Here is a 25835-nt window from a genome sequence, read left to right as displayed (position 1 = left end):
CCTAAGGGAATCAAAGTTCACTCTGATATTCAACAGTGGAGAGAGGAGACGGTGCAATTGGAGTTTCAAACCCTCAGAGGGGGCCCATACCATCAGGTACAAGTACCTGTCCCCATCCTCTCTCCATTCACTGGGTTTTGTAACCCATGCCCCTTGTCAAGCAAGTGCTACTTAGGTAATGGTGAAAGACTCACTCAGTCCTTCTGTCATACAACAGTTCCACTGGCCTTGATTCACAGAATCAGGGTAACAAAACTTTATTCTTCCTGCCCCAATAATAGAGAAACTGGGGATCCCACACCAGCCAAAGTAACCACTTTCAGTTGCTGTGTTTCATGCCAGGCGAGTGGGTGTGCCTATGCAAACAAGATCAGCCCCTGGAGTTCTTTTCCACACTCGCCATAATTCACCACCAGATGTCAGGGTAGAGCTCATCCTGACTCTGCTTACATAGGTAAAAGGTCGGAAGGTGCATTTGGCTATTATCCTAAATCCTCATTTATTAGTATCACTGGAATTCAGTGGGAGGCTGACAAATCGCCTGCTTGGCTAACCCCCACTCTCAGTACAGTAGCATGTTAAACCAGTCACTTTCTTTGGGGATCTTGCAGAATAATAGGGCCCCCTCCCTGTCTGATATGGCATTCCTAGTCCTGTGCTAGGTGAGATGTTCTCCTAGCAACTCTTCATGCACAATGAGCCAGACCCATCCCACGTGTGACTCCATCAAAGGTGGAGGAGTTACAGGAGGGGGACACTTGGTCTCCGCTCCCCACGAAGAATAGGAACACAGGAATTGCCAGATTGGATCAGATCTGTGGCCCATGTCGCTGGGTATCCTATCTGTGACAGTGACCCATGACAGATGCTTCAGAGAAAGGAGAGTGAGAACCCGATCTGTGAGAACCTGACAGTCACAGCTATGGGATAATTCTTCTTTCCTCCCCCACACCCCAGTCCTTGTCTCTAATATTTAGAGATTGGTTTAAACCCTGAAGCAGGAAGTTTAGTATTCTTTGAATTTTTTTGTCATTGTTAATGATGACTGGATATCTATGTAACTACCAAGTCCCTTGCTGAATGTTGATAAGCATGTAGCAGTGACTTGGTGCAAAGGAGTAGTTTGGCGGCTTGTGTTAATTAGTTTGTCCAGGATTCAATATTTTGGGAAGTTCAGTACAAGCCCATTGTAAATATTGAAACTTCATCCCCTCCCACTCTGCTGCATTCCCGTCTCAGCCCTTGAGATGTTTTGACACATGCAGCTCAGCTGTGCGGGAGACGCACGCAGAATCCCTCCTGCTCCCTGGCTTGTGCCACACTCTCTCGCTCAGAAGTCTGCGAATATTTGTCAAAATGCATCGAAAGCTGAAAACAGGAGTGAAGCCAATTGAGTCTGAAGAGAATGTGATGGTTCAGGGAGAGGGGGATAAACCCCAGTCTGGGTGGCAGAGCTTTGAGGAAATGAGAGGCAAAGGCCGGCAGAGGGAGACCACCCAGCCCTGGAGGTGTGGAGGGGAGCAGGGGGCCAGCTTCAGAGTGTGAGGAGAGTGAGGAAGTCCTCCCTGCTCCCAGCAGCATTTACTGGCTCTGAAAGCCAGTCTGACTAGGAGCTCCTCAGCTAGGAGGGGGGCGTCTGCAATGCAGCACTTCAGGAATGAGTAGGGAGGTGTGGGATTAGCCAGAGTGAATCACATCGCTGGTCCAGAGAGGTCAGGGTCCTGGCTGCGGCTGGTAGCCGGTGCTTCAGAGGAATTTCACCTGGCTAGCTGGGCACTGCTGAGATGTCCTGGGGCGAGTCCTGCCTGGCCTGAGACTGGCTGAGCCTTTCCTTGCCTGCAAAGGGAAGGGTTTTCAGGAATGTCTTCTCCACCAGACTTGCAGGTGCCTCCCCTCCTCGAGGCCGGCTTCTCCTTGAGGGCCACAAGCAGCCAAGACGTGTCTATTTGCGGAAGACTTTTTAAAGATTTCATTTAAATGCTTCAATCAAAACTGCTGCGACAAGTCATTCAGCCATGTAGCACCCTAGATATCGAGTGACTAATATAATACTGCAACCCCACCACGTCGCTCCCGTCCCCTCTGCCCAGGGGCTTTGCTGTGCTGCTCGACTGAAAGCTCTAAGGCAGGGACTGTGCCACCTTATTTGCACTGTCAGGCGCCTAGCACACTTTGGGGCACTGTACATGCAAAAAGAGCCACTACTACAGTCACAGCTCAGCAACAGCAAAGACATTCTGCAGGGTGGCCAGCTGGCATGATTGACTCAAACCCGCTGGCATGCAGCATGTAGATCCTCAATCAGCAGGAAGCTCTCTGCCCGTGAAGCTGGGTCTGCCCCAGCCACAAGGGCTCCCTTAGCAGCCTTGGCGAATGTCTTAACTCAGGGTGGGCTGCATTGTGTGACAGCTGATTTTGAACCATAAAAAATAAAATACTGCAATTATGACTCTCGGCCGGTTTCCTTTGTGCAGTAGTGAGGGTTGCAGGCCCTGCCCTGCGTGCTGCCCAGCCAGCGTGCAAGGGGATACTGCTGGGATAGGAATCTATGATTTCAAACGCCGGCCATAAGAATGTTTTTACCACTGTCCTTACAGGGACCAGCGTGCACTGGAAGCATTAACCTTCCAGACAACTGTTAGGTGGCACTCTATGCACTGCAGTAGGCAGCTCTGAGCCCAGACTCCTCTGCTCAGAATCCCTTAGGAGAAGGGAACAAGTGAACGTATTCCAAATTTAGTTTCTGGCAAGTCAGCACCCTGTGGTCAGGGGGTTTCTGTAATGGCAAAGCCCTGCAGGTTTGGAACCGCTGCCATCCAATTCTCCATAGATTGGGGTCAAAACCAGCCCCTCCTGGAGATGGTGACCCTGAGCTGGACTCACACCAGCACTACACAGCTCGGGGGTAAGGCCATGCAGTTCATAGGAGAAATTCTTGAGTCCCAGCTGCAGTCTTGCTCTCTGTGTCAGGCGAGAAGGCCTCACTTCAGCAATCACCCCTCTGCTTTTTGCACCCTTTCCCCTGAGCTCCTCTTATCAGTAGGATCTTAGTTTTGCTTTATTCATTGTAATGGTGGTTTCCAACATTTTGTGGGGGGTGGGAATCCACTGCCCAGGGCTCCACCCGACAAACCCCTTCTCCTCTCCAGCGTTCATCAGCCTGGAGTTCTGAGAGCCCGCTGCAGTCTGTACTGCAATCCTGCTAACTCCGTTAGCATTGCGCTACTGCCAGCGGGAGGTGCTAGAGCTCACATTAGCAACACGAGGTCAGACGTTTCTCTGCTCTCCGTTTCCTTCTGCTTATTTGGTCCCCCCCCCCTTTGTTATGCTGGTGACCTCGCCACGCGATTTCCACACACATGAACCCTGTTGTTCCCCTGCACTGCTGAAACACCACCTACCCTATGGCAGTAAAAACATACAAAAAACATTAACTCATGAAATGGGCCCAGCCATCCATCACGCTGACTAGTCTGCAAAAGGAGCCACTTCAAAAGGCAATAGTTTGCATTTCTTCAAATGCCTTGTTATAACTGTAGCATATGCAGACAATTGCTGAAAGCACATTCATTATTAATAAAGGAATTTTTTACTCTTGATTGCAAAACGAACTAAACAACTTGAGAAAGCAGGTTGTGTTACTCACGATCCTGAGTCACAAAAGAACACAAATAATTCCTAACACTGATCAGAATCCTGGCCCTTAATTTCTGGATTGTTGTTCCCATTTGTCATTCACCCCAATGCTCACTTGTCACCTATCCTTTGAATTTAACCATTGGATATCTCGGGCCTTTATTTCTGGAGAAGGTGGGTAAGGTGTCTGAGAATAAATTGGATAAGGGACTGAAAAGTGAGGATCTCTCCCCCCAACTGGAGCAAACACAAGAAGCTACAACTTTGTGCTTTATCTTGTTAGTGGTCTTTGTCATTGATCAAATGAGATGAAAAATTCAGCCAGTGCAGCAGTTCTAATTACACATCCTCGAGCAGATGATCAAGCGGGTGACTTTAATTATGAGGCCTGGAAATGTGCTAGCAGTACAAGGGTTTCTGAATTCCAGCTTAACGCCGCCATGGCCAGTGCCACCTGTAAGTAACCATGAGCAGCAGGATGCGTGCTGGTTTTGAGAAAAAACGTGCCAAAGTGTGTGCCATGTCTGAACTGCTGCCCTTCCTTCCAGGCTTAGACAGTTGCGATTAGAAAAGCGTTGTTCACTTTGAGTGGAGAGAATAAACGTGTAGCTCAGAACTACTTACGCTTCCAGAGCTGATGTGCACAGGCATGAGGTCTGGGACCAGAGCTAGCCAATCAAACTGATCCCTGCTATCCCACTGGCCTGTAATTTTCATCCCTTTATCTAGATGATGAAACAGTTTTGCATGTACAGTTAGCTGGTCTGCAGTCACCCATCACAGGTGTATTATCTTTTTTGGCGTTCGCTGTAGCTTTTACACTTGTACCTGTGCAGTGTGTTCTAGGATTTGGACAACAGTTGCTAAGGGACTCAGCTTTGATCTCAAAAATGTATATCTTTCATTTCCAGTCTCCACCTAGTACTCCCCCCCGCCCCTTGGGCATTGTTCTAAGTGCATTCAGATTTACCTTTGTGGGCATTATCAAACAGAGTGTAGAAGTAGCCTTCTGAAATAGCAAGGCCACAAACTGACTGTCTCTAAAAGCATGATCTTTGTACTAAAGTTTGTATGTATTTTTAAAATCCCTATCACGTCCGTTGTTTTCTGCTGATTGCTGTCTGCCAAAATGTAGAAATAACAAATCATGAAACCCAAAATGTGAACTGTGAAATAAAAGAAAGAATGTGTATGAAAACAGTTTCTGGAGGTGTATAGTTGCCGAAGCTGGTGGGAAGAATGGTAGCCATATGGCACAAGATATTTAAACTAGTCTCTCATGACACAATTTACTATGGCTGAGGATGCTGAACTGACATGCAAAGAGGATACTGATCCGGAAAGGGGAGATTTAGCACTGAAAAAAGGAAATCTTCAATAACTAATAAGCCTCTGTGAAATAGCAGCAGACAAAGTGACCACTGTTTGCAGTGGAGACGGGGAAAGAGAACGACGAGTTTGAAATATTTAGGACTTGCAGTGCACTCTAAAGGCTTGCGCTCAGCTGACTGGTTTGAGTCCAGCTGGCAGAGACAGTGACTGTGCATTAATTCTTCAAGCCCTTTAAGAAGGTGCAGAAATTGAATCCCTTCGTGTCTCAGCTTCTGTGTTTCTTATCAACCACCCAAAGTACAAATGTTGTTTTGCAACAATATTATCTAGGAGGCTGACTGCTTGCTGGCAGTGGTGGAAGGGGGAATGTCCAGGTTACTTTTGGCATGCTTTTTGATAGTAGGTTCTGAGATACCTTCCAAAAGCAATTCTGCAGCCATGTATCTTTTTAAAAATTCAGGTTAGTTACTGAGGATGAGCCAAGGACTAACCAATTGTGGGCTCAATAATTGCAAGGGTACGTCTACACAAGGACAGCAGACCTGTGGCATGGCAGTGGCTGGCTTGGGTCAGCTGACGCGGGTTGGGGGGCTAAACATCGCGGTGTAGACATTTGGACTTGGACTGAAGCCTGAGTTCTGGGACCCTCCACCCTCCCAGTGCTCGGATTGATGCCTGAGCCCAAATGTCGACACAGTGATTTTTTTCAGCCCCTGAACCTAAGTCCGAGTCAGCTGACCCAGGCCAGCCAGGAGTTTTTTTTTCCCCCTTGTGCAGCCATATCCTTAGATTTTTCTAGACAAAGAGCATTAAAGTGGAATTAAGTGATTAGAAGTGTCTGATTGCTTTTGAACTCCCTGCACCGACAGGTGTCATAAAGGGAGTTAATAAATGCACTGCTTGCATTTGACTCACAAAAGCAATAAAACAGAGAGCCCCTGTGGCAAAATCGGATGGGAGAAAGCTGGAACCTGCTTTTTTCCATGGGCAGAAAAGGAGTTTGGATTAGGGTTGAATAGAATCATAGAACTGTAGGGCTGAAAGGGACCTCGAGAAATGGGTGCTCGAGTCCCCCCGGCCCTGCCCCTGCCCTGCCTCTTCCCGCCCCTGCACTGCCCTCGCCCCACCCCCATTCCACCCGTTCCCCAAAGTCCCTGCCCACCCCACCTTTTCTCACCTCAGCCCTGCCCCCTTCCCACCTCCATTTCTCCCCCTTCCCCCAAATCCCCATCCCTGCCCTGCCTCTTCTCCGCCTCCTCCCCAGAGTGTGCTGCATCCCTGCTCCTCCCCCTCCTTCCTGGAAAGTCCTAAGCGCCGCCAAACAGCTGTTAGGCGGCGGCGGGGGGAGGCAGGAAGCACTGGGAGGGGGAGGAGCAGGGACGCGGCACGCTGGGGAGGATGGGGGGGAGAAGGAGGCGAGGAGGGTGGAGCTTGGCTGCCGGTGGGTGCGGAGCACCTGTTCATTTTTCCCTGTGGGTGCTCCAGCCCCGGAGCACCCAGGGAGTCGGCGCCTATGGCCAGGACCAAGTAAACCCAGACCATCCCTGACAGGTGTTTGTCCAGCCTGTTCTTAAAACCTGCAATGACGGGGATTCCACAACCTCCCTTGGAAGCCTGTTCCAGAGCTTAACTACCCTGAGAGTTAGAAAGTTTTTCCTAACATCTAACCTCAATGCAGATTAAGCCCATTACTTCTTGTCTGACCTTCATGGATATGAAGAACAATTGATCCCCCTACCCAGGTCTCCCCTCAGCCTTCTTTTCTCAGAGCTAAACATGCCTAGTTTCCTCAAACTTTTCTCACAGGTCAGGTTTTCTAAACCTTTGATCACTTTTGTTGCTCTCCTCTGAACTCTCCAATTTGTCCACATCTTGCCTAAAGGGTGGCGCCCAGAACAGGACACAGAACTCCAGCTGAGGCCTCATCAGTGCTGAGTGGAGCAAGGCAATTACCTCCCTTGTCTGATATATGACACTCCTGTTTTAATACCCCAGAATGAGAGTAGCCCTTTTTGCATCTGCATCATGTTGTTGACTCGTATTCAATTTGTGATCCACTGTAACCCCCAGAGCCTTTTCCCCAATACGACCAACTAGCCAGGTAGTCCCCATTTTGTAGTTGTGCATTTGATTTTTCCTTCCTATGTGAAGTGCTTTGCACTTGTCTTTATTGAATTTCATCTTGTTGAATTCAGACCGATTCTCCAATTTGTCAAGGTCGTTTTGAATTCTAATCCTGTTCTTCAAAGCGCTTGCAACCCCTCCCAGCTTTGAGTCATCTGCAAATGTTGTAACCCTACTTTCCACTCCATTATCCAAGTCGTTAATGAAAATATTGAGTAGTACCGGACCCAAGACTGACCCCTGTGGGACCCCACTAAATATATGCCCTCCTAGTTTGACAGCAAACCATTGATAACTATTCTTTGAGTACAGTCTTTCAACTAGTTGTGCACCCACCTGATAGCAATTTCATCTAGACTGCATTACCCTAGTTTGCTTATGAGACAGTCATGTGGGACTGTGTCAAAAACCTTATTGAAATCAAGATGTATCACATCTACGGCTTCCCCCCATCCACTAGGCCAGTGACCCTGTTAAAGAAGGAAATGAGGTTGGTTTGACATGATTTGTTCTTGACAAATCCATGCTGGCTGTTCCTTATAACGCTATTATCCTCCAGGTGCTTAGAAATTATTTGTTTAATAATTTGTTCCAGTATAATTTGTTCCAACCTCTGGGGCAGCTTCAAAACACAGCAGGAGTTCTGCCAGCAGGAGCACCTGAGAGGGAGGCTCTGAATCATTGCCTTCTCTAGATATCCCCTCGGCCCCACCCCATGTATTCCCTGGGACTCATCATCTCCAGATAGGGTTGTCAGGTGCCCGGTCAAAAAGGGACCCTTTTAAAAGTCTGGTCAGCCATGCAGCAAAGGCTTGGGGCTAAGCTCCCTGCCCGCCCTGGCTCCGTGCAGCTCCTGGAAGCAGCCGCCAGGTCCCTGCGGCGCGTGGGCAGCCAGAGAGGTTCCATGCGCTGGATGGAGCAAGTGGAGGGCGGGGCAGGGGTGAGGCCTCAGGGCAGGGGTGTTGGGTTTTGTGTGATTAGAAAGTTGGTGACCCTCCCTCCAGAAGTGCCCTAGTGCTGAGTGGGCTGCACGCTTCCCAATAGTGCCGTCACCGAGCTCTGTTTGTGAGATCACCTTCTGCAAGGTGCAGGCATGCTGGGAACGTCCCCTCCCACCAGGGCTGGCCAGCTTAGGGCTGCTTCAGCTTTTGGAACAGGAGAAGCCATCGTTAAAAATAAGGCAACTTTCTTCACTTCCCATGAGCCTGGTGCCCGCCCACACCACTGCTGGCCTCCGAGAGTCTGTTCTGTGAGAACATGGCATTGCTCTTAGGGAGAAACACAACAAAGGTAAAGGAAGCAGGAAGGGAGCTGCACCAAACAGCAGCCAAATGTAAACTGGCCATGTTAGGGATGCAGCTGTTGTATCAGCCAAATTTAAAGAGCCAGTCCTCAGAAAGGCATGCTGGGAATCTATAAGAAGGCAACCCCACCCCTCCCCTGCAGACCCTGAGTAACAGCCAAGGAGTCCCTGAGAAAGCTGCTTCTGAGAGAGATGGTGCTTCTGTGGTACACGCTGCAGCGCTGACTTGGTGTGATAGGAAATGTCTTAGCAACTTACAAGGGAAACCTGAATAAGTACCTTTGCAAGTGTGTTCCCTGAGACTAGAGTTGTACCAACGTTTTAGCCTTTACTGCAGGCTAGCAGTGGCCTCTTCCCTTTTAACCTGTTCACACTACAGACTAGAACTGGTGAGAGAACTTTTGTCAAAAATTCTATTTCAATGAGTGTGTGTGTGTGTGTGTGTGTGTGTGTGAGAGAGAGATTGTATTGATTTGATGAAATTTTGTTTGCAAAAATAGTGGGGAAAATAAAAATTCAAAAATGCCAAAATGAGACCACTTTGATATGTTTGAATGAATGGGTTGATTTATCATTTCAAAATTTACTTTATTTTATTTTAAGAGTAAAAAAAAACCATTTTGATTGACTCAAAATTATTTTTGAAATTTTGTTTTGTAAAAAATGTTGTGGGAGAGAAAATCCATTTTGTGACTGTTCTGTAAAGGAACTGTTGAGTGGGATTTGCCTAGAGACAAAAATAAGCAAGGCCAAATAATTTTATTTTAATAGGGATCTGGACTAGGTTCCCAGTAAACAATTCATAGCCCATCAAACCTTGTGATCATCCTATTATCTTAAGTTGTATTAAGGAGTGGCCAATGCTCTCAGTCTGTATTATTACTTCCAGGACTCATTAGGTGGAAGGCAAGAACTTTTAAATGTTACTGTTTATGCTGACCCTTACATCTCCATGTATCACCGATCTGGGGTCCTATTACCATAGGACTCAATACTCTCATATAGGAGTTGAAAACTCAGGCTAGGTCTACACTACCCGCCTGAATCAGCGGGTAGAAATCGATCTCTCGGGGATCGAATTATCGCGTCTCGTCGGGATGCGACAATCGATCCCCGAATCGACGTGCTTACTCCACCAGGGGAGGTAGGAGTAAGCGCCATTTATGGGGAGCCGCGGAGGTCGATTTTGCTGCCGTCCTTACAGCGGGGTAAGTCAGCTCCGATACGTCGAATTCAGCTACGCGAATTTGCGTATCTTAAATCGACCCCCCCTGTAGTGAAGACCTGCCCCTAGTAACCCGGAATGACTGGATCAGCGTCCCCAGCACTTTGCAATTGTTACCTCCAGTTCCCATCACCAGTCTGGCTTTAGGTTTAATTTAACAGAACAGAAAATATTATTTTATTTCATTGTACATATAGCAGGGCAGGAAGAGGAGAACTTGAATCTAGTTTTCCTTAAAGATCAAAGTTCTGTTTAATAGCAAAGCTTCAGTATTCCTCTGTTTAGCTTTTGCACCCAGACAAATGATTCAGAATGCGAAGCTGTCAGATGGAGAAGTGTTCTGGGATTCATGGGTGGCCCTCCACAGGGAGCACCCAGCGCTGGCTGATGTGTCGTTCATTCTATTGCTTTTCTTATCACCCTGTGAAATACTAAATCCTGATTAATTTGAGCTGAAATAAATGCCCTGAGTGTGATTATGGGGTCTCACCTGTTTTATATCAATCTATTGACTTACGTGAAGTTACTCCTGATTTACGCAGGTGTAAGTGAAAGGAGAATCAGGCCTTTTATGTAATTTGTGTGTGTGTGTGTGTGTGTGTGTTTTGGAGAGGATCTGAAAGTGAATCCAGCTTGGAGTAGGAGTGATGACAGATCTTCCTGAGTACACATCCATCTATCATCTAATCCTATGATCTTATATGCATGCCCAGCACAGCACCTGCTAATAGGACCATTCTGGACCCGAGTCCAGTCCCTTATACTCCAAAGTGCAGCATGCACTGGTTACAGGATCTTGCCGGTCTGCTTGGGAAGCACAGGGACCAGTCTGTTATGGGTTCGTAAAGGGGAATATCTAGGACAGGTAGAGTGACGCTTTGATGCCGGATAGGAGCCACATTCTTGCTTGGGGGTGGGTGTGCGGTGCGGACTGGTTCGGGTGGAAATAGGAGCCACCGTCACACTAGTCTCTCAAGTTAGACTCACCCCAGATGTTTATTGTGGTTCCCCAAAAAGTCAGTTTTTTAATTCTTTGGCTACTGAGCTACTTGTGCCACCCTTTGTCACCCAGAAACAGAAATATCTGACCTGCCACTGCGGAGACAGCTTGGGAGGTGTTCTCAGCCCATTCAGAATGAGGATGTGGTCCTGTGAAGGAGTTTCTCTTGCATGATTCAGAGCCCATAAAGGGACAGCATTCACCCGGGCTTGGGGAAATCCTTACTGACGTTTCAGGAACAATAGATTATCTTGTCCAGGAGAGAGACATCCTGGATAATCTGATTGATTGTCTTCCCTCTCCCCTCCCTCATATTCTCCCTTCCCTATTCTAACAACCTGTATTTCTAGTACTATCTGCTTGGGTCTGTATGCTGTTGCTGAACAGGTGAGTGGGTGTCTTGTGTATTGTAGTATGCAAAAGAAAGCTCAATGAAAATACTGCCTTAGCACCAAGTGAAGTTTGCATTTATGCCATAGTTTGTTGCTGAGGAGAAATCCAGTTGAAAATGAATGTTTATTTCTGCTGTCATTCGGCAAAGTACAACAGGAATAAAGTGATACTATGTCTGCAGCTGTTGCTCTAGGTACAGTACCTTTTAGCTATTGACCATTTTTTGCAAGATTTATGTGGGATAGGTAAAGGACTCTGTTTTCTCCTTGTCAGTGCTCGATACTTGAATTTAAATCTGTCCTCAATCTGTCTGGCTTCATAGTGGTGTTTTTGTGAGGATGATTTATATAAATGGGTACAGGTAATGCAGTGTTTTCTATGGAAATCTTCCTTTAATGGAGGTAGCTCACATTCTAATATACAAGATCCCTTTGCTGAGATGACTATTTTTTTCTCAGACACTTTGTAATAAATTGCACCCTAAACAGTTATTGTTGCCAAAAGCTTCCTAATTTTTTTTAATTGCACAGGCTTTACGTATGATTGAGTCTTCTGCATGCTCTAATACAAAGACTTCAAGAAATGGCATAAAGGAGGCTTTGGTTCCATTTATTCTCCTCTACCCTCTAATCTCTCTGTCCCTCACTCTTCTTCCTCTTTGACATTGTGTCTCTATTAAAAAGCAATAAAGCCCTTTAAAATGCAAAGGCAGTCAGCGAGCCCTCGGGGCAGCATTCTTAGTGTGATTCGGGCACTGGGTTCTCTCTGCTCCCTGTCGTTGTGTAAATTCAGCAACCGGCCTTGGGAGCCTGCACTCGGCTTTGCCTGCCAGTGCACAGAGTAGCTGTGGGCTCCCCTCCCCGGTGGGAGCCATCGCTGTGGATAGTGTTTTCATGTGACTGCATCTACCGCTTCCCAGCATTAGAGAGACTCGACTGAACCAAGGTGAAATGCTGAGCCCTGAATTGCGCCTGGGGAGAGGGACAATGGCAGGCCCCATCCATGCTACTGAAAGAGGTCTGACCAATTTGGTGTCCCTCTGCTCTGCTGTTGGAAGCTGAGAGTGGGCAAGTCCTTAAAAGCTACCTGCTGGGAGGCTGGAAGCATGGAGGCTTGGGCAAAGTGCACTGTGATTCCTTCAGGAGGGGAAGCCAGGACAAGAATTATCTGGATTAAATGTTCCCCAGGAGTGTGGGAGGAGGCTGGTCCTGTGAGCAATTGGAGCAGGAAAATGTACCGAATGCAACTGTGCTTCCAAGGGGCTTGCTGTGCAAGGGAGTAGGGCGACCACGTGTCCTGATTTTATAGGGACAGTCCTGATATTTGGGGCTTCATCTTATATAGATGCCCATCACCCCCCACCCGGTCCTGCTTTTCACACTGGCTGTCTGGTCACCCTCCGTGAGAGAAGTGGCATCAGTAAGCGACAGGTGTTCAGTTTTTCAGTAATGAAATGTGGCTAATCAGTAAAAGAGATATGAAGCCTCTTATAATACTCCCCACAGATTTAACGTCTTCAGCTCAGCCATATCCAGCTGGCAGGCAGGAGCTCTCCCACGCCGAGTGAGGCTGGGCTGAGTCAGTGTGTGCAGGGGAGCGCTCTAGGGAAAATCCAGGGTCTTGCAGGTGTGCTGCGTGCTGTAGTGGGTGGCACTCGTGCTCCTGAGTCAGTGCTGAGTCAGCGCCCAGGTGGGAGAGCTCAGCAAAGCTGCGTTGCTCAAGGTCCTGGCCTTTGCACACCCAAGGTCAATAAGGATCCCATGGCACGCCTGACCAGAGCAGGGGTGTTAACTCGGGTGGTCTGACGTAGGGAGGCAAAATATAATGACTTAAATCCCTGTGGCATTTTAATTGGAGAAGTTATTGTTTGTTTTGGGACCAGTGGTCCTTGGGGTGTCACAGGACTGGGCCTTTCCTGCCCTGACCTGTTAACATAGCATTCCTGTGTGATGTTAAACAATTGCCATATTTCACTCCAGAAGAGGCTGCACCTTCGTGGCTGATGAAGTGGTCCCTGTATAGAAAATGCACATTTTCGGTTAGTTTGCATGGCATTTCGGGATCCGCTGGTACCAAAGGTGTTACAAAAACACACAGCATAGACTCATAGACTTAAGGTCAGAAGGGACCATTATGATCATCTAGTCTGACCTCCTGCACAACGCAGGCCACAGAATCTCACCCACCCACTCCTGTAACAAAACCCCTAACCTATGTCTGAGTTATTGAGGTCCTCAAATCGTGGTTTAAAGACCTCAAGGTGCAGAGAATCCTCCAGCAAGTGACCCATGCCCCATGCTGCAGAGGAAGGCGAAAAACCTCCAGGGCCTCTGCCAATCTTCCCTGGAGGAAAATTCCTTCCCGACCCCAAATATGGCGGTCAGTTAAACCCTGAGTATGTGGGCAAGACTCACCAGCCAGCACCCAGGAAAGAATTCTCTGTAGCAACTCAGATCCCATCCCATCACAGGCCATTGGGCCTAATTACCTGCTAATAATCAAAGATCAATTAATTGCCAATTGTTGGGAATGCTTTGGTTGTGCATGGTCTGTAACTACGTCCCTGATGTATTTTAGCACACGTTATGAGAAGTGGCCCTATTAGTTAGTTTGAACAGGACCACACATGAATCTTTCCATAATGCTTGTAATATGTAACATTCTGCTTACATATTGCCAGCATAATAACTGGACCCACCACTGAGATGTATTCGATCCATGTGCAATAACAGTAGCACATGAAATGTAGCTAACGGATGATATTGACTCTCAGCTCTTCACGTCTCAGGCCTGCAGAGTCACACAGAGAGCCACTGCATATCTGGAAAACATTAGGTTCTCGTCCTTTAATGGGAATCATACAGATTTATCCATAAAGGACTGAGGTTGTGCACATACAACAGAGGGAAAATAGGCTTAGGATCTGTTTTTCATAATGTAAAGGGATGAGCTAATGCTGCGGCTCCACCTCATGTGCCCTACAGTGGTTAGCTGTTGCAGGGTTCGTATGATATGAGAGTACGTACCACTTGCAAGCAAAGTAGAATTAACACCCTTAGCTACTTGATTTCTGGCTTGAGATCCTTAAATTTGATGCAAAACTAATCTGTTAGATTTAAGTGAGACTATTTTCCTGCATTTTCAGTCTGTGCTTGACAGGATTTCACAATGAAATTTTTGGGTACCTGAAATACCTGCTGGAATATTGGGAATAGTTTCCCAATACATCATTTTCCAGAGAATACAAATGGAGGTTAAACCTAGAGCAGGTAGAAAAAGTGAGCGAGCATACCGTCAAACCCAGTAATTAGCTATCAGAAACAGAGCTTTCTGCACATGGTAATTTTTCTGCCTACTCTGTTCTGTAGCCTTTTATTTTCCACATTATTTATTTTCCATCACAATCAATTGACTCAGATCAGTGCTAAAGAAGCTGTATTGTTTACCACCTTAGACTGCACATGGGGTTGTTGTGACTGATGTACAAATAGAAAATGGGTCTTGATCAGGACACAGATTTGTATATGCTGCTTCTAAAGCTATTTCTGCTGCTCAGTTGCTTTGCTAGGGTTCACTTTCCTACCAGCCTTGCTCTTCCTGACTTGTACCTTGGATATCTTTTCATAACGTTTGATTTCTGCAGTCACTTGCATAACGAGGAAGGAGTGTGCAGTGGATTTAGAGATTCCTATTAGCCAGGTCACTCATTTAATCTATTTTTGTGAATTTCCTTATAGTAAATTGCAGGGAATACAAAAATATTTAAATAGCTCTCTGAGAACAGCAAAACCTAGTAAATCACCAGGGCGGTTTCCCTTGGGGTCTGGAATACTGCTGCAAAACACTATCATGTCAAACTGCATGTCCATCACATTTTATAATAAAATTACATGTTTAGATAATCATTAACTGTTTATAAACTAACAGGTGTTATAAGCATGTTTCAGGTATGAGTAATACATATTATAAATGGTTATGCACAGCAGTATTTATATATTTGGAGGATAATTAAGATGGAAAACAGTTTGCAATCTTAATTCATACACTTAAAATAGTAAAACAGCTGTGAGGAGGTAGTTGCTACTGAGGGCAATAGTGCCTAATGGGCAGCCCGCCCTGGTGCCTGGCTTAGACTTTTAAGGGTTTGGAAGGTCCCATAAATACATACGGAGACCTAAGGGTCCGGGGAAGGAATGGTGATTGGAGAAGGAATCTGAGACTGGAAGCAGAGAAGGCAGGGCAAGACTTCTCTGTCACACAACCAATTGGGAAAATGTTAGGAGAAGGGGAGCAGCATAGAAGCTGGTGCTGCCTCCTCCCTCCCAGCAGACAGATACTGACAGGAGAAGGCTGGGCTGCTGACCCCTTCAGATTGGAAGGCTAATTGGGGAGGGTGCTCAGCTGAAGGGAGCTGGCTAAAGCCTTGCAACTGAGTAAGCTAAGGCAAAGTGGCAGGGAATGAATACAAACCCAGTCCCAGAGAGAGGGCTGAGGGGGAGCACCTGTTTAAAGGAGAGAGATACTGACTTGCAGTACAAGGGGCAGAGAGCTGCTGGCAATACAATCCAGCTGCTACAGGGAAGAGCTGAGACTGGCTTTTAGGAAATGCTTTTGTAGCTGGTCCCAGAAGAAGCTGAGGAACCACCAATTCAAGGCAGGGGCTGCAGATCGTGTGAAGATGCTGATGACTGAGGTACAGGTAGGAGCAGCCCAGAGAAAATTGGGGAAGGATGGAAGGAATAGTCCTTAGCTGCCTAACCAGGGTCCCTGGGCTGGAACCCAGGGGATAGAGGGCTGGGCGTGGGTCCCTCTACCTCTCCCCCCAGGCAGAGCTGGTGCTAGGCATAAGCGTACTTAGGGCTTGTCTACACTGGCACTTTATAGCGCTGCAACTTTCTCACTCAAGGGTGTGAAAAAACACCCCTCTGAGTGCTGCAAGTTTCAGCTCCGTAAAGCACCAGTATAGACTGCACCAGTGTTGGGAGCTATGCCCCTCATGGAGGTGGGTTTCCTAGCGCTGTGCTGTGACTACACAAGCCATGTTAAAGCACTTTAGCATTGCTGGTGAAGACATGCCCTAAGCAATTGCTTAGGGCCCCAAGCAGCTCAAGGGGGTCCCCTATTAATTATTAGTATGTGTTGTGTGTGGGGGGGTGACTGGTTCCCCACAGGGTACCACCTGGAACTGGGGTACCACTGAGCCCTCTCACCCACCAGCCCAGGCTCCCTCTCACACTATGCTGCTCACAAGCTGCATTTCCGCTCCTGGTCCTACACTTCCCCCAGCATTCTCACAGGTAGGGGCACACCCAGCTGCAGTTACATGCAGGCTCTCTGACCATCCACTGCATGAACCAACCATAGAAAGGCTGCAGCCAAGGTAACTCTCAGCTCCCCAGGCACGCATTCCCTCTGGATCATAAACCCAAAATTATACCGTCTTGCACTGCACAGGGATTTGTACAGTGTTAGCTCATAGAGTTTACCCTGCTACAATTTCCCATGCATGTCACTGGTTTAGATAAAGCAAAAAAAGTTTATTAACTACAAAAGATCCCTTTTAAGTTATTATAAGGGATAGCAAACAGATCAAATCAGATTGCCTAGCAAATAAACAAAAATGCAAACTAAGCTTAAGACACTAGTTAGATTGCCTATGAATTAGCAGTTCTTCGAGTGCTTGCTCACGTCCAGTCCATATTTGGTGTGCGTGCTCGCCACATGAACTGGTGCCGGAAGTTTTTCCCTCAGCAGTATCTGTAGGTGACTGGCTCTGGTGCCCTCTGGAGTGGAGTGCATGTGCCACAGTATATGGGGCACTGCCAGCTCCCCCCACCCTCAGTTCCTTCTTGCCACCAGTGACGGTGCTGGAACATCTGCTGCTTCGGCTAGCGTTGGCTTTGTTCTCCGTTCTTGCGAACATTATAAAACCTGTAATACAGTTGTATATATTTAGTAGTTGACTTAGTTACCCTTAGTAGTAGTTCTTAAAGTCTTCATTCGTCCTGAATGGGACTCAGCTGGGGGATGGGGCGTGCCCCGGTCCCCAGGATTTAAGCCTTGCAATCATTGCAAACAGCCTGTGCCCATCAGAGATCCACATAGTAGCTGCCTGAGGTGCTTGGGCGAAGGGCACATAAGCGACAAGTGTCGTATTTGTAAGTCCTTCAAACCCAGGCTGAAAAAGGAGCGTGACAACTGCCTGAAAGCGCCCCGATGGAGTCGGCGCGCACTCCGGCACTGGAGCAATGGTCTGACTCCGCACTGAGCACCACGGCGTCGGTGCACAGTGCTCCACCAGCGCCATCCACGAGCCGGTACCGATCCCCCTCCACGGCTCCAGCCAAGATGCCGAAGAAGACAGTGAGGGGAAGATCTCCTACTTCCTGCAAGGGAAAGGAGAAGGCGAGTCAAGACCGGTATCGGGCAGCTCAGTGCCCCCTTCGGGAAGTCGGGCCCCAGCTCAGGTCGAGCCGTGTGGTGCAGCCCATCCCATACCTTGCCTGTGACTCCGGATAGCGGTGCAGGCCTCTGTTAGGTTCAGGTGCCGTCGATGCCCGAAGCCCTACAGGCAGCTCAGGCAATCCTGACCCTTTGTCCCAAACCCTCAGTTGTGGCAAAACACTGACCTCCCAAGATGGAGTTCAGAGTCAGGTGGTCTGGTCACAGGCCCTTGCATACCTTGCTGAGTCATAGCAGCCATTACTTACAAGCGTCTGGAGTGTTCTCAGGAAGGCTCACCAGGTGCGGGATAATCTTCTCCTAAGGCCTATTGTTCCCCCTAATGGCCCATTACCCCGAATAGGCCCTTCCCCACCCACAACCTAGACTGAAAGCATCTTGCCTAGTGAGCATCACCCAGGTGTAACTACATGTGAAATACAGATGTATAGCCAATAATCATAACTTCAGACTCAAAAATGATACATGCACACAAACAGGCTAACTGTATTCAGCAAATCATAACTTTTCCAATGACATCTTACATGACCCATCTTGCATAAAATCCATCATAATTATGCCATAATCATATCACATATAATAATATCACTATGAAGAATATGGGGTGCAGTGTCATGGGGGGGGGAATATTCCTGCGTAGGGCTCCCAATGGGGTAGCGTCGGCCCTGCCCCAGGCCAAGAAGAGAGAGACTGGGGTCAAGAAGAAAAGACGTGAAGAACAGAAAGGGCCAGATAGAGGCTGGGAGATGGGCTTGACAGGAGGGATGGGCTGAATGGGAGCTGGCCGGAGGGAGAGACCGCCCACATCAGGAGACTTTTGTGGTACTAGGATAATTGCAGGTGGTGCTGTGCTGAGAAAATCCCTGTAATGATGTACCTGGCCACCAGGAGGCACTCTGGAGACGAGAGGCATGATGACACATGGTAAAAATCCATATATCTAAAATGGGAGGTGCAGTGGGTCAATACCCTATCTTGTCCTGACTTTGGAGACAAATGTTCAGGTCCTGCTCACACCCCAAGTCAGAGGGACTTTGGATCACTTAAATGATCCATCAGTCCTAAGTAGTGATCCGTAGGTCTTGAACACATGCCTCCTATGTTGTTGTGTCTCTAGGTGTTTCTTAGAAATGTTTTCACAGCACTTCTGGTCATCAGATTGAAACATGTCACCATACACTGCAGCAAGCAGAGCAAGGTGTGTGTGGTTGGGGGGTGGGTCTTTTGTAATTAATTCCATGTCTGGCTTTTCATTGTGGAAATCCGGAAATAATACCAGCAATAATGAATTATGTTTATTAAAAAGGTAAACGTTTTTAGGTCTGGATTTTCTTTTACAGGCTCAGAACATTTTATTTGCTTTCTGCTGTTTCCTTTGAGTCCTTTATTATTATTTTATTTATTACATTGTAATGGAAACCAGAAGGCCAAGCCCATAATGGGACCCTATTGTATTACAGGGTATCATGGTTCTTGTCCTAAAGTTTATTTATGATCCAATTTAAGAAAGACACAGCAAGTAAATGTAACAGACAGTAAGAAGGCGGAGAAAGGAGGGTATCAGCAATAAGAACGTGTATTTACATAGGCTAGTTGTGTGCATAACTTGATGGTTCCAAATCATTCAAGAATAGAATTAAATAGATTATCCGCAGTCCCTACTGGATGCACAACTCCCCATTTATTTGAGAATTGCATACAATGGTATCTAGCTGGGGTTGCCTACTTTCTCCATACTTACAGAATTTAAGATGCTACAGCTTCGTTCGCTTGTAATGACATTTTGGAGAACATCCAACTTCCTCGGAATGTTGGCTTGCTCCACTCTTCATGGATCATTGTGAAATTTAACTGTTCTATATTGTCCGTGGTATGTGCTAGTACTGAAAATAATCATTCGTTCTGTTCTATTGTCTGTTTGTATCACTGTAAGCAGATGAAGTCGTCTGATATTGACCAGGAATTATTCACTGAAAGCTATTGCAAAGTGTGCAGTGCTCAGCTAATATCAGAATCTCAGCGGGTGGCACATTATGAGGTAAGATCTTCTTTGTTACTCAGAGCCTAAATTTGTTAGAATGAAGTTTTGCAATGGCTATAATATATTGCTGAAAACTGCAGAATTCTTCTGCTATGGTGGAATCACTTTTTGGGCTATCATTGAATATTGATACAGAAATGTAGAGACTATTCTTTAAAATTCCCATGCTTAGAGAACAGTAAAAAGTCCCTGCGCTACATCCATTCAATATATGGCCTGGACTTGATTTTCTAAGTTTTTTCTTTGGCACTTAGGAATGTCTGGTAATGCTACCCCAATGTTTGGAACGTTTGTTGTTCTGCTTGGTCTCATTACGTTAATACCTTGTGGATGAAACTTATCTTTTATAAGATTATTGAACCAATCCATTATAGAAAGGAAATGCATGAAAAGAAGAAACCTTTGCAGCTGATTTTGTAACTGGCCAAGTAGTATTTAAAATGTAAATGCAGAACAACGCTGTTTAAATTAAAAGTAATTTTATTGCTGGTTATATTGTTCTCTAATTGTGTATCCAATGTTTAAATAATGCCATTGTAACATTGCCTGCTGCATCTCTTCTTGCTGCTGTCTCAACTTGCAAAGTTAGTTCTGCAATTTGAAGACTATATTGAAAAACTAGGTTTCAAAAAGAATGTAGTTAGTGAGTTCAATTAAGAGTTCAGCAATTTGAACTCAAGTTTTCATATTAAATGTGCTGCGCTATCCATTGCTGAGAAGAAATTTCTAATTTTTGCAGCGAATAAATTAGTATTTGAATGTATTTAAGCACTTAAGAGGTAGGCAAGCTATAAACAATTAGGAAGGATCTATCATTAGAGATGTTAGAACAGCAATTAACAGCACTGCACATCATCAAAACAAAATTAAATAAATTCCCATTAAACAGGAAGGGAATCGCAGAAGGATATCTCATTGTATAATGCTAGTAAGAGGAAAATAATACAGTGCATACCCCGCCTTGACATCAGAGACCAGAGTATACACTCTTTGGGCTGTAGGAAATATGCTGCATGGCATTCCGGAGGAAAGAGGTGTAAATGATTGTAAATGTGAGGCTGGCTTGGTGTCAGTCAGATATATGGGAGTTAGAAATGAATACTGTACGCAGATTGCTGGTTTGGCTACTGTGTGGGGCTGTGCTGGGATAAATGGAAGGTGAACGCATTAGCACTAGAGGACAGGCTGTGGAGTATTAATCACAAATGGACTTCAGTCATACTCTCTCATATCCACCCCGGCTGTGCTGTTAGTAATCAGTGACAGGAGTGAGTCTGAAATGGGACCCGTCTTTCCCAAACTAGAACACTGGAAAGCTCTAGGGGGAAGGGAATTTTTTCAGGCAGCTTGAGGGTGAGGGCTCTTTTGTGCAAGGGTTTTAATGACTTAGTGAACATGAAACTCAACGCAAAACTCAGCTGATGCCATCAAGGTTTGCATTGTTTTCAACAAAATGACAATTCTGTCAATCCTCAGGACGCATCGGAACAGATTGGTTTGCCCAAACCTCATCTCTGGTTTACGTGAATGTTTTGCCATGGGTGTAAATTTGGCAGAGAATTTGTCCCACTGTTGGCAGTGGAAACAGACAAGAGCCTTGATTGGTGCATGGTAGACGAGGAAATGTCGTTAATAAATAAGGACAATAACAACAGCACGTATTTATTTATAAGGAACTTGTCAAAACAGCCTAGCCCTGTATATACTACCCTGGCTTCCCTAGAGATTGAAACGGACATTCCCAGCAGCTACTGCCAACTCTAAGGCAGCAACCTTCCAGCTCTTGATAATGCTGAAAGAGGAAGCCAAATTTCAGTCCACAGGAGACGGAGTCACTAGTGCAGAAAATAGGAACTGCTACCTGTGAGCAATGGGGTATGCTAGCAGCCTCGTTTCATCTGTCCGTGTAATTGCTGGTGTAAGCTGAGTTGTTAATTCACAGCAGATGTTTTGGAAATGGGGGAAAACAACCTGGTTTTATGTCGTATATTTCTGGAGCGATGTGTCAGGCTAGTTTGTCATACCTGAGCAATCCCAGCAGACACTGCTGACATCAGGTGCAGCAGCTCTAGTATGTAACCATGCCTACCAGGCTCTGTGACGCAATGCGTGCAGTGAGCTGGAAATCTGAAGGGACAAGCCAAACATGCCCGTCCACCTCAAGAAATTGGAGTGGCAAAGACCCAACCCGGAGCTTCCTTCTGATACAGCAAAGATGTTGAGCTGCTTGCGAGAAGCAGGTGATGTGCTAATGGCACCAATAGCTGGGGGAGCAAGCTGAAGATCTCTCCTAGCGTATTGGAGCCAGCAGACTCCCCTCCAGCCATCTCAGTATTTGTTCCTCTTCCTCTTAGGCTGTCTCTGAGCTGCTCTTCCAGCAGACGCAGCAGTGTCTGTTCTCCTGGCAGCCCAGACCCCTTCTGTCTTTTTGTTTCTTTGCGCTCCAGAGTGGAATGTTACCTTCTGACACAGCCCGTATAAAACACAATGCCTCCCAGGTATTTGGGTGCTTTTGAATATGGGAGAGACCATGACTGCTCCATAGACTGTTCTATTCCCTGGATTAACCTACTGCTGAATGCAGGAGGGAGGACATAAGCCCTAGAGTGTAGCTCTTGGTGATACCTCCAGTCTTGAGACACAATCTTTTAGAACAAGCAATGGCTTCTTGGGAATGTTGCTACGGGGAATGGAAGCGGCAGGGGGAAGAGGCATAGCTGTGCAATTGATTCGTTTTATTTGATTTTTACCTTCTGGTTGTATCTTGCATTTGTCTTTGATTTTTTAAGTGTTTTATTTTTTTTAAATAAATCTCTTGGATTTTGTATGCTGTGAAGTGTGGCACACGTACCCTTTGGCCACGTTGTACCTGCTGTGGTCTCCGCTGCCATTGTAGGAGATGGATTCTTTGATGCAAAATTTTGGAAGGAATTTTCTGGGACAGATTTTAGTTTTTCTCCTACATTTGTAGCTATTGAACAAACACCATTTATGTCCCAATTTAGAAGAAACTCCAAAAACAGCCTTTGCTCCAAGAGCATACTCCCTGCAGAGCTGGTATTTTTAAAGAAAAACCCTCTTTTCCTGTGGAAATAGCTGGCTGTTTGTCACTAAAGTCTCATGTTTCAGCCCCATAAGAAAAGATTAATTGTGCAAAAATGGGTTATGACCTTCCCAGGGCTCATCCCTGTTCCCTTTTAAGATACCATACGTGGCACCAGTGAGCCAGATTTTCATAAGTTCTCAACACCCAGCAGCCAGGGGCGGCTCCAGGCACCAGAGCAGCAAGTGCGTACCTGGGGCAGGAAGCCGCGGGGGCGGCCTGCCGGTCCCTGTGAGGACGGCAGTCAGGCTGCCTTCGGCGGCATGCTTGCGGGAGGTCTGCCGGTCCCGCGGATTCGCCGGCAATTCGGCGGCGGGTACGCCAAAGCTGCGGGACCGGCGGACCTCCCGCAGAAACACAGCCGAATCGGCATGACCAGCGGACCACCCGCAGGCGCACCGCTGAAAGCCGCTTGACTGCCGTGCTTGGGGCAGCAAAACACATAGAGCCGCCCCTGCCAGCAGCTCCCACAATGGGAGCTGAGCCCATTTGGAAATCAAGCCCCAACTCTAGAGGCTGGGCACGCCTGACAATCTGGCGACGAGTCTTGTACTGCAGCGTGTCCAGGATAAAACTTGCGCGTGTTCTTGGGCTTTGGAGATTGGATAGTTTGCTAACTCTCTCACTGAGTATTTTTCTCTCTGTATTGTAGACTCGTCTTGTAACTCTTAGACTGACTCATAGGAAAGTTCATCATTGATCTTTGCAGCGTTAACTTGCTTTCTGTGGAGTGTGATTCTTTGGAAAACAGATGCAATGGAGAACTGCTTCTATCCCAGACGTCAATAGGAAATCTTCATACATGTGTCTCCTTCTCTTTCCCAATATACAATGGATGTGGTTTAATGAAACCTGAGCAAATAATTTGTAGTGAATAATTTATTGGATGAACTTAGCTTCTTTTTTCTGTTCTGAGATGGAGCGAGCAGTGTGTGACTTACCCAGAGAGATCAGTCATTCAGAATGATTGAACACCTCATTTCTGTGAATAATTCTGAGTTTCTGAGAGTTGAGCTGGGATAGTTCGTTTTAATTGGACACTGGAGTCACAAGGTGTTTGTTCCCTGGCTGGATGAACAAATCAGGTTTCCAGTGAGAATATTTGCCTTTTACAAGTTCAAAATTCGCTTTCCACGAATATTCTCTAGTATGTTCATTCAACAGCTAGCACAATGGAGCCCTGTTCTGACTGAACCCTAGATGCTGCTGTAAAATAAATGATAAATAATGACATTTAAAGTTCACGGTCTCCTACAACCAATAAATGTATGGTCAAATACATACCAATAAATCCCAATGCCAATAAATATAGGATCAAATATTGTTTGGTCAGAACTGAAACTTTTCACAGAAAAATGTCAATTCAGACCAAAAAAAATTCCTGCAGGAAATGTTGAAACTAAAATTTTTGTTTCATTTCAACTTCAAATGATGCTTTGTTTTTGATTTTTAAGAAGCTGAAACAAAATGACATTTTGATACGACGTCTTTCTAGAGCATTATTCAAAATGAAATGGAAATGACCGTTTTACTTTGAATTGTCCATTTGAAATAACTGTTCATTTCAAATTGGTCTGAAACTTCCTACAGGAAAACTGAGATTTTTCAACTGATTTCAATTTCTATGATTCTCTCCCTTCCATCCCCCCCCAAAAAAACTCCCAGGGGAAAAAAAATTCTATTTTTCTAACCAGTTCTAGTAATAAATTTTGTTCACTAAAATGTCCAGAGAAAACACACATGGGGGTTTCTTAGATTATAATCAATTTAGGTGGGGGATCAAATCTTCCCCTAGCATAGTGGGGCCCTGATTCTGATTGGGCTCTTTTGGATCTGACTGCAGCACAAATAAACAGAAACAGCTGGGGTCTGAACACAGCCATCGCACACTCTAATGGTCAATGGAGTGAATATTTGCAGGGTTTTCTGAGGCGTGCACCAAGCTCAGGTTTTCAGTGGAAATACCCAGAAAGGGCCTTAAATGGACACAACAATGAATTTTCTGTGCCCAAACTACATTTCATTGGTCTGTCTTTGTGTCAGGACTTCTAGGAACAGGGTCCCTGCACAACCATGAGACAAGGCTGTTTATAACCATATGCACTTCTCTGCATGGGATAATAATGTCTAGGCATGGATGCCAATATGCAGAAAAGAGATTTGGACCAAAGCTACATCTGGTTCCTTGGAGAGCTATGCAGGGTTAGCGGCAGCCTGCAGTCTCCTCTAGCTCTGTAATAGGATTAGGACCCTGATGGGCCTTGGGCTGTCCTGAAGCACTGGCACATAGAATGGTCTTGGGCTGCTCTGTCCTTCATTATTTTATTTTATTTTATTTTTTGAGGCTCCCAGTGTGTGGGTCAGCTGCTGTTGCAATGCAGTGTGGGTGTGGCTGCAGCGGCCAAAGGTGGTGGTTTGTTTTGGAAGATGGGGTGATTGCAGGGGAAGGTAGAACAGACTGGGGCAGGCTACATTTTACAGCTGGCTCCCATTGCTGTTCTGTAACGTTCAAATAAAAATAATCCACTTGTTCATTTCACAAGCTGTCTGTGCCTTAATAATCACAACCCCACACCCACCACTTGGAAGCATGGCAGGATGACTTCACTAGGGTTACCATATTTCCACAATCAAAAAAGAGGACACGGGGGGAGCCCCACCCTAGCCCCGCCCCCACCCCGCCCCCATCCACTCCCTCCCACTTCCCACCCCCTGACTGCCCCCCTCAGAACCCTAACCCCCCCTGCTTCTTGTCTCCTGACTGCCCCGACCCGTATCCACTCGCATGGGTGGCAGGGTTGTAGAAATTTTGGTGTTGCCCAGAACCCACCCCCCCCACACCTGCCTAAGGCTCTGGGAGGGGGGTTGGGTGTGGGGAGGAGGTCTGGGGTGCAGGTCCTGGGCTGGGGATTAGGGTGCAGGAGGGGTGCAGGGTGCAGGTTCTGGGATAGAGTTTGGGTGCTGGGTGCAGGCTCCGGGCTGGGGCAGGGGGTGGGTGTGCAGGAGGGGGTGAGGGGTTCAGGCTTTGGGAGGGAGTTTGAGGGCAGGAGGGGGGTGTGGGGAGGGGGTTAGGGGATAGGAGGGGATGCAGGGGTGAGGGCTGTGGGTCTGAGGATGAGGGGTTCATGATGCAGGAGGGGGCTTAGGGATGGAGCAGAGGATTAGGGTGTGGGGGATGAGGGCTGGGGCTGAGGGGTTTGGGGCGTTGGAGAGGCT

At 46.7% G+C, this 25835-nt stretch overlaps 1 protein-coding gene across 1 annotated transcript in view; it reads left to right on the top strand.

The window, feature by feature from the left end:
* ZMAT4 (zinc finger matrin-type 4) overlaps positions 1–25835 on the top strand; it is a 172749-nt gene that overhangs the window by 21532 nt on the left and 125382 nt on the right. Inside the window, exon 2 of the mRNA XM_026657288.2 lies at positions 19412–19513. Within this exon, the coding sequence (XP_026513073.1) occupies positions 19412–19513 (102 nt within the window). The remainder of the gene's footprint in view (positions 1–19411; positions 19514–25835) is intronic.

Source organism: Terrapene carolina, unplaced genomic scaffold (assembly GCF_002925995.2).
Source record: "Terrapene carolina triunguis isolate 2854851 unplaced genomic scaffold, T_m_triunguis-2.0 Scaffold53, whole genome shotgun sequence".
NCBI lineage: Eukaryota > Metazoa > Chordata > Testudines > Emydidae > Terrapene > Terrapene triunguis.
This window is presented reverse-complemented; position numbering and strand designations above follow the sequence as displayed.